Source organism: Otolemur garnettii, unplaced genomic scaffold (genome assembly GCF_000181295.1).
Source record: "Otolemur garnettii isolate 467f Iridium unplaced genomic scaffold, OtoGar3 scaffold00013, whole genome shotgun sequence".
In the NCBI taxonomy this organism is placed as follows: domain Eukaryota; kingdom Metazoa; phylum Chordata; class Mammalia; order Primates; family Galagidae; genus Otolemur; species Otolemur garnettii.
The window spans coordinates 30,353,169-30,362,593 of record NW_003852408.1 but is presented as its reverse complement, the minus strand read 5'-3'; the positions used below and the strand labels follow the sequence as shown (position 1 = coordinate 30,362,593).

At 49.3% G+C, this 9,425-nt stretch overlaps 1 protein-coding gene across 2 annotated transcripts in view; it reads left to right on the top strand.

Moving 5' to 3' along the window:
- AOX2 (aldehyde oxidase 2) overlaps positions 1-9,425 on the top strand; it is a 74,417-nt gene that overhangs the window by 21,779 nt on the left and 43,213 nt on the right. For both annotated transcript variants that reach the window (NM_001308456.1, XM_023510273.1), the window contains exons 11-17: positions 1,009-1,160; positions 2,701-2,794; positions 3,964-4,073; positions 5,433-5,617; positions 6,260-6,443; positions 8,063-8,155; positions 9,186-9,355. In NM_001308456.1, coding sequence (NP_001295385.1) covers positions 1,009-1,160; positions 2,701-2,794; positions 3,964-4,073; positions 5,433-5,617; positions 6,260-6,443; positions 8,063-8,155; positions 9,186-9,355 — 988 coding nt within the window. The remainder of the gene's footprint in view (positions 1-1,008; positions 1,161-2,700; positions 2,795-3,963; positions 4,074-5,432; positions 5,618-6,259; positions 6,444-8,062; positions 8,156-9,185; positions 9,356-9,425) is intronic.

Sequence of the window (9,425 nt, the reverse complement as noted above, 5' to 3'; positions counted from 1 at the left end):
CTGTGAGCTGTAATTCCACGGCACTCTACCCAGGGGGACAGCTTGAGGCTCTGTCTCAAAAAAAAAAAAAAAAGAAATAAAAATCAAAGCCCAAACTGATAAAAAAAAAAAAAAATAGACAACCCTGCCAGTGCTATCAAATCAGACTCTGGGTTACTGCTTCATTCTGCAAACCCCAGGAAGAAGAGGAATTAATTTTAAAATACTGCCTAAGTCATCTCCTGATAGTTTGGATGACTGCTTCATTTTTAAAGATTGAGCTGAACCCTTTCATTCTTACTGAAGAGAAACCCTGAAGCCCACAGGAATAGCCTACCAATCCTCATAGCACAGGCTGCAACAGCTGTTAAAATTTTGAATGACTTCCCTGACAATTAGTAAATAGCATTTCCCCAATCCTCCCAGACCCTCACCCATCGCTCCCCTGATCCCTTCTCGGGAACCCCCAACTTCCTCACTTTCAGCAATGCCCAACATAATCATCGTTGTATGAGCTGTGTTCATTCTGAGTGGCCAAAGCCCCTCACAAAACTAACTGTTAAAGATTTTGAATATCAGGTGCAAAACCTGCGAAGTATTATTGATCTTAGACAATGACCTAGGAAATTGAATGAACTTCACCATTATTTTAATATCATCAGATTTATCACAAAGCAACTGTGCATAGCTTCACTCACCGTGGTCAGTAAGGAGGGCATCTTGGAAGTTCTAGTAGAGTCTGCCACCTGTGCGTTTTACTGTCATTCCTTCTCTGTGCCCTCTATATCCTCATGTCTGTCCAATGCAGAGTGTGGGCAGCCCAGGGTTTCTCAGCCCTGGCTGCACAAGAAAATCAACTAGGGAGTCTTTTTAAAATCCCCAAGGATTCTAATTTAACTGACCTGGGAGTGGGGCCTCTGTGCTGATTGTGAGTTCCCAGTGACTCTCTGGGAGCCAACGTGGACAGTCACATTGATGACAATTCAGCTGCTCTTCCCATGTCACCAGCAAAAGTAATTTGTGTTCCAGGATTGACAATAGGTGCTGGCTGCAGCCTGGCCCAGATGAAGGACATCTTGGCTGAGAGGATATCCGAGCTCCCAGAGGAAAAAACTCAAACATATCAAGCCCTCCTGAAGCAGCTGCAGAGTCTGGCAGGCCAGCAGATCCGGAATATGGCAGTACGTTCCCTGATTTCAATCACTGGGCACACCACACCCATTCCTTAATCTTACTGAAATGTTAGGATATGCATTGGCAGAATCTATGCAAAAAGATCTCAGCAGATTGAAACAAATGGCACAATAAATACTTAAAATTAACAGGCATTATTTAATAAAATATTTCAAGAGAACTATAAGTCAAGTTCAATTTAGTGGTTAAGCAGCAGCACAGGTGTAGAAAGGATACTATTTTTCATGGTAACCCTGTCCTTGACAGGAATTTAATTTAGCCTTAGGCTGTGTTCATGAAAGTATAGTATCTAAACCAAGGAGGGTAGCGTCTGTGCTCTGGACTGTTCAAACCACAGCTGGAGAATAATGCTCAAATCTGAGAAGTTCACTTTAAAGTCTGGCTGTTTTCAACCTCAGAAGAAAGCAGAAAGACAGGTACAGGTTTTCAAAATACATGTGCTCCCTCGCCTGCATTCTCCAAATGGTATATTAGAAATGCTGGGGATATGAGGAATCGAGGGAAGACACACTTCCTTTAAAAAGCTCTCAGGTGATTCCAAAGTGAAGGCAGCAGGTGAAAGAGGGGTTGAAACCACCCCAGAAAGAGGAGGAGTGGGGAGGACGGTCAAAGGGAACATGAGAACAGCCTTCAAATCCTTACAGCCTCCCGAGGTCAGATGTGTTATTATACAGGACCACACACACAGGAGTGAGACGGACAGGTGGGAGTCTAGGGAGGGAGATTTCAGCTCAGGGGAAATAAAAGAACTTTCAGACGGAGCTGTGCACGGAGGAGTGGGGGCTCCCTGTACTCGCCTGTGTTCTGGCCCCAACCACAGCAGCTGGGGAGGTCACTGCGGATCCCTTCACCACGAGGGAAGGGGAGTGTCGAGATGTGCGGTCATTCTCTTCCCTCCCACATTCTGAGATGCTACACGCTTCGTCAGATCCAAGTGAAGTTTCCCAGGGAGGGCACGAGGGTACTATTCTGTCAACAGCATGGATGCTCAGAACCTTAACATGGCCCAAGGGAAGCCTGGGCATCCCTCAGAGAGTGACAGCCCGTGTGCTCAAGGCAGCATGGCCTCCCTGTAGCCAGCACCACAGTCTTTGAACTGGGGTCAAGGCCCAAGGTGGTGACTCAGAATTGACCAGTGAGCCTCTCTGCTCCCTTGGTTTGATCCCCAGGCTCACCACCTCCTGGCTGGGACCTTGCCCAAGTTTCCTGATTTCCTTGGGACCCAGTGTCTCCATTTGTAACATAGGAATAATGGCCTCCATCTTGCTGGGTTGTTGTGAGGGTGAAGTGAGTCAGTGTGTGCGGGAGGATATCAGCATGCGGAACTCACCTAGTGTTAGGTAACTGTGCATTGTCTTCAATCCCCCTTTCAACCTAAAGGCAGCAGTGGAAATGCGCCCTCCCAGCTTGCTGAACTGACGCAGATTCCTCTTGATCTTTCATGGCCACTGAGGGGACTGTAAGCAGGTGCCAGTGGGTAGAGAAGTTGAGGGACAGCATGACTGACCAGTAACTCTCTCTCCCCAGTCCTTAGGGGGACATATTGTAAGCCGGCACTGCTACTCCGACCTCAATCCAGTTCTTGCTGTGGGCAATGCTGCCCTCAATCTCGTATCAGCAGGTAAGCTATCCAGACACGCAGTGGACATCCGGACATCACGGGTCTCTAGGGGCAGAAGGGAGGACTGATTAATTTTAGTTGTGGGCTAATACAACCCAATTCCTCCTACCTGGGAATTCAGAGTTGTAGAGAGAGATTTGGTGTCCCACAAAAAGCATTCCCCCCCATATACAACCTTTACCCTGGTCAGCTTGTATGAGGCCATAAGGCCACACGGATTAGGGACGGACAGGAAAGGCTCACCCTGCTGACCCACTCAGGCTTTTTGCTCAGTCCCCCAGGCCTCTGGTCCGGGATGACCCCAACTGACTTCAAAGTTCAGGAGAGGGAACCCAAGACTGGCATACCAAGTCAATGAAGACAACAGATTCCCCCCAATGCCTCCCAGTAGAGCAGCCATAGGAGCAACAGCAGCGGTGGTGACTTCTCCTGGGTGACTTCCCCACTCCAAGTGCTGCCTGGCTCCAGCAAGGACTGTAAATAGTAGGGCAGGGCCAGGCAGAGGCCAACCAGTGGCTCCTTTGGGGCACCCCTGCCTCCTCATACTACACCTACATTCCAACCAGCGCAGCACAGATAGGCCAGGATCAGACTCCAGGTGGCAGTTTGGTCCCCTCATGGTGCATCCTGTGGCACCACAAATCACTTTGTAAAGTCAGGGGAGACAACTCTGATCACCAAGAGGTAACAGCTGCATTAGGAGGGGCTTTTGCGAATTGTTCACTTTACTTTAAAGGTATAAGTAAATGTCTTAGGAGCCGACAAAAGCAGCAAGGACAAAAAGTAAATCCACCGATTGGAGCTCAGTTAACAGTGGAAGCAGGCCCTGTGTTGGCCTCAGCTGTGCCTTTAACTTGAGTGTCCACATGAGCATCGAGCGGGTTCTGTGTATTTAACCAGCCTCTGTTGAAAGATGAAAACCACATGTGTCTGGCAGGCAGAGGAGACCCCAGTAATGGGGCGCCTGTGCTAGTGAGAGAAGGGTGAACGTCACGATGCAGCTGCCACACCTCCTGTGCAGGGAACCGCACCTGTGACTTTGCCATGGAACCGGACCTGTGTATCTCTCTGCAGAGGAAGCTGGCTTTTCCTTTTCCACTGCCATTCAAAAGTACAGAATAATCTCACTTTTCTTGTTGTTATTGCAGAAATGTCATTTTCTTCCACAGAAGGTACGCGGCAGATTCCTCTAAATGAGCATTTTCTGGCTGGGTTGGAAAGCACAGACCTCAAGCCAGAGGAAATTTTGGAATCTGTGTATATCCCTCACTCTCGGAAGGTAAGAATTCCATGGGTTGCTTTCGACAGTTATTCTTCCCTTTTCATAACTGAGGACAGCTATCTGCAGAAATCTAAAAACAGGCGGGAGGCTGCCCTGTAAACCTGTTCCCTATCCCACCACTGACCAGGCCGGCACCAAGGCCCTCCGACACCCACAGCAAGCAGCTCTGGGGTGTGGGTTTGGGGTTGTTGTTTCAGCTGCAGGGTGGGGCCTGCCGAGGGCCTGGGTCAGGTCCAGGTCCCTTGTGTTGGCAAGTTAGAGCTCCTGGCTGTGGAACAGAGTTTCTCCACCCGACCCACAGGGAGACTGAGGCTTGGCCTCCTCCACCCACTCCAGCCACCCCTAAAACTTCCTAGAAGCAGCTGTTTGCTAACCCAGGAGCCCTGGAGTTGACCTGGCCACCCAGCCAACTGTGGTGGTGGCCTCTATCCAGTCACTCTCTGCCCCCTGTGCCTCTCCCAAAGCTGTAGCTGATTCCAGGAGGTCAGTCTTCCCAGGAGAAGCATTAAAGACAGACACATGTGCGTGAGCACACACACACACACACACACGCATACACACCAAGCAAAACCCTCAGGCACTGGGTTATGGAGGAAGTCTTATGTGAAGTTATGCTTTCAGCCATGCATGGGCTTCACTCATTTTTCCTTCAGAATGAAAACTTTAAAATATGTTCCCATTCACATCTGTGCAAAGCCAGGAAGGAAAAATAGGCAGGCTCAGACACAAGCACCTTTTGTGGCAGCGCAGATTCACATGCATTAGGGGCATAGCCAGCGCCATTGACCTGCCTTGACACCCCAGAGTTCAAGGCACCAAGGAGCCAGCTGGGGCAGCCATCACCCCCACCCTCGCTCCTGATACAAGAGTCCCTAGTCAGCTGTGAGAAAGTTCTCTGTGGCTCCCTTTCAGCTCTGCTGAATGGAAAAGTGATCGTTTCTACAAACCAAGAAATGGGGTGAGCACCTTTGTGCTTTAAGCAAACCACTTTTAAGTCCTTGTGTTAGGAGGGCTCCTCCAGCCTCACTGGATTGAGGTCTAAAGACTAGGGGGTATGGGACCCAGAAATGCAAGAGCACAGAAATGTTTCTAGGCGAGAGTCTCCAAGGCATTCCGTGTGAGGGCATCCTGGCCTCACAGGGAAAGGACACTCAGGTTCCTGTTCTCTGAGGTGTCAGGACCTGCGGGAGGGGCCCTGGGGAGGACACCATTCTCACTTTAAACTTTAAAGGCAACCACGGTGTCTTTTAACTGTGCCAATTGTTCTTTGGGTCCCTTTAGGTTGAGTCGAAATGATTAATGAGTGGTCTTCGTTTTGACATACTGGATAACCCCAAGTGGTTTCTGTCCTCACAGGGGGAATTTGTGTCAGCCTTCCGGCAGGCCCAATGCCAACAAAATGCTCTGCCCCACGTGAATGCCAGCATGCGCGTCCTTTTCAAAGAAGGCACAGACAGCGTCGAGGACCTGAGCATCGCCTATGGAGGGGTTGGGACCACCACAGTCTGCGCACAGAAGTCCTGCCAGCAGCTCCTTGGGAGGTAGGCGAGTCCTGCACCTCGAGGGTGAAACTTGACATTGAATAACAAGCAGAAATTTTGCTCTGGCAAAGCCCTGGGAAGATGGAAACTTCTACCTGAAGATCACTGCTCGTTCTTTCTGTGATTTGACTGAGTGAATTAAGCCTTATGCAACTTAATCAGGTGCCACTCTTTGGGTGAGGGATACAACAAAAATTCAGCCAGCAGGTGAATTTTTCCCATCTGGCCCCTGTTCTTTTATTCCATCAACATGCCTGACCCACGCTGGGCATTTCGGAGCGCACCTAAGCCTCCCTTGCTGGTGCACTTTTTTCCTCCTCAGTGAAGACAGCATCCAAGTCTATGTCCTATCCAGGCCATGATGGAATTGGCCCTAATGGTCTATTTTATTCAATACCTGGTTCTGCACACCTGACTGTGGGACGTGTTCGTGTCCGTGGTACAACAGAACAGGATCCATTCCCACCCTGCCGTGGCCCTTGGTTTTCCTTACAGGCATGATCAGGAAATTGATTCTAAGTTCCCTCCCAACCCAAAAAAGGAATCTCTGGGGTCTCTAAAATGTCACCGTCCTCTGGCTAGCTCATGCCACACGATGAGACTGCCCTTTAACTGATTCCCTCCTGCCTCTACCCCTGCCAGGCGCTGGAACGAGCTGATGCTGGATGAGGCTTGCCGGCTGCTTCTGGACGAAGTTTCCCTCCCAGGCTCAGCCCTGGGAGGCAGGGTGGAATTCAAGCGGACTCTGGTAGTCAGCTTCCTCTTCAAATTCTACCTAGAGGTCTTGCAGGAACTGAAGAAGCTGGCAAAGCTACTCTCTGTCCCTGTAAGTGCTCTGGAGTATTTGTTTCCCAGGGTTACCATGACAAAGAAACTCAGGGCGAGTGACATAAGCAAAGGAAATGTACCTCGCACAATTCTGGAGGTTAGAAGTCCTAGAATCGAGGGTGTCAGCGGGGTTGGTTCCTTCTGAGGGCTGGGGGAGAATCTGCTCCACACGTCTCTTCTCATTCCTGGTAGTTTTCCAGCAACGTCGGACATTCCTTGGCTTGTAGAAGCATCACTCCGATCTCTGCCTCCATGTAGCGTTCTCTCTGGGTGCACATCTGTGTCCAGACATCCCCTTCTTACAAGAATGCCAGTCACGTTGGATGAGGGCCTATTCTGATGACTTCATTTTAAAGTGATTCCCTCTGTAGTAAGGGGGATAAGGCCACATTCTGAGGTCCCAGCAGGACTCAGCATGAAAGCTTAAGATGGACATACGTCAGCCCATGATATCTTGCTCCTTGCAGCTGTAAGCTCACAGTGTTCCTTCTACTTTTTCAAACTGTCCTATGTGCAGCCTCCCGCTCTCCTGGTGCCTGCCCCCAGTCAGGCCTTGTCAGTCCCCAGCCAGCCAGTCAGCCCTTCTCCAGGGTCCAGCCCTGTGGGGCTGCATAAGACTCGGGATCCCGTGCATACCCCAAGCACCAAATCCTCAGGGTGCCTCTGCCTCCAGTGTGCAATTGTTTTCTTTTAAAATCAACTTTATTAAAGTATAATTTACATATAATAAAATGCATCACATTTTGACAAGTGTGTACACAACATTTCCATCGCCTCTGAACAGAGCCGGTGCCCCCAGTGTCACTGTCCCACCACTGCACAAACAGCTGCCTTTCTGCCTTGTGCCACTATAGATTCATGTTGTCTGTCCTAGAATTTTATACTTAACATAAAATACAAAATAAAATTGTACTTTTCAAAAAGACCAAAATGGATGTATATGCTAAAATTTAAATGGCTGTCAAGACTTATACCTTTAAACTTTGTAAGCTAAGCAAACATTCTCTGTCTCTCCCCCCTTCCTTCCCTCCCCTGACCATGATAACAGCTCTCCTCCTACCTTGTACCCCCTTTCCCAACCTTCCAATAGCCCCCCATTCCCAAAGTGTTTGATTTTCATTGACTCAGATGAAGACCCTCGCCAACCACAGTCACCTGAATAATTCTTGCTACCATTTAATTTCTGGATCAAGACACTCGATGAGTTTCAATGACACCCAGAACAGCCTTCCCAATTCTGCTGCTTTCCCAGAAAAGCTGAGTTCTGAGAAAACAGCCAGGATTTAGGCCCTTTGTATATAACAGACTCCCACTTATTCTGGGATGGCTTGCCTAGCCGCGGCCTCCTGGCTTCTCCTCCGGCTTCCACCCTGCTCACCGGCAGGCCTCTCCCTCCTCAGTGACTGGAGGACCAGTCAAACCAGGCATTCCAGTCCCTGTTATGGTGGGACAAAGAGGACATGAAACAGTCATAGGAAATGAAACCTTGGGAGGTGATGTGGATTTTGGTTATCCAGGATAACTGGATCCATTAGCCAAGTCCTTTTTACATAAACCAAAGCCCAGCTTCATCATAGACTACCCAGCTCATCTTTGTTGTTTTGAATCATCTCTCAGGACAGCCGTCGTTACCCTGACATTTCCGACCGATTCCTAAGCGCCATAAAAGATTTCTCCGTCACAACACCCCGGGGAGTCCAAACGTACCAGGTCAGTGAGTTTAATTTAACCAAGTCAGCCCATGACATCTTGCTCCTTGCAGCTGTAAGCTCGCAGTGCTGTTCTGAGCAAACAAGCTTTTCAGAGCTGTGATCTTTAGTTCTGACTTCCCAGTTGCTCCCAGCACTCTGCCCAGGCTAAGTCAGGGAGACGCTGGAATCTGAGGACAGGCCCAAGCTGCCACTAGAAGGACTGAGGCCTGGCAGACTATTAATTATGGTCTCTTCAAAGTGATACTCCTTGGCCATTTATCTGATATTTACTCAGAAGAGCAGCTGAACTGGAAGGTCCAGCTCCCAAACCTGATTGCAAATGCTTCCTCTCCTCTTCAGCCAGCAAACAAGAGCCCTGCAAGTGACAAGTCACTGTTTCTAGAAGGACAATTTCGAAGTCGCTTATTCTTCTAGTGCACGCCCTCCCAACTCCACCTCCACACACACGTGCAACTCTTCCCTGAGAGAAGCTCCAGAAAAAACACGTCCCTCTCCTTATCCTCCTCGTGATGTTCTGTGCCATTCTCAGGGACAGCCAGGCCACTTAATCTGGATCTAATGGGACTCCGCTGCCATCCCCCTAGAGGCCCCGCTCAAGTTGATCCTTGGCCTTCTGGCTTAGATTTTGCTCTCCCACCCTGGGAACTCTGTTCACTTTAGGCCTTATGGCATGGCCACTACGTGTGGACAGGCTGATCACTGGGATACAGAGAAGAGTAAATAAGAGCAAAGACTCTCTAGATGCCTGGGGAAAGAACACACCAAACGGAGAACTCGAGATGCCCCTTCGCTCACTTCACTATTTTGCCAAAAGATGGGCCCTGTCTGAGTTGTTGCCACATAGCTGAAATGACAATTCCCCATTCTGGTTACATCATCAAATTGTCACAGTCATCCTCTGACCCACTCCAGGGTTTGCTGCCCGAGGCTGACCCTCTTAACTTGTCAATCCTGAAGAATGTTGGGAACTGGCCAGGCCACTTCTGAAAATGAAAGGCTTCTGGGGTAACTCTTGTCTTCCTCTCTAGAGTGTGGATTCTTGCCAGCCGCTCCGAGACCCAGTTGGACACCCCATCATGCACCTCTCAGGTCTGAAACATGCCACTGGGGAAGCCATGTTCTGCGATGACATTCCCGTGGTGGATAGAGAACTGTTCATGGTTTTGGTGACCAGTAGCAGGGCTCATGCAAAAATCATGTAAGTACACACAAAGCTTTCAAAATCCTTTTAAAAACATACCTGGAGATTCCCTCAGAGGAACATAGTC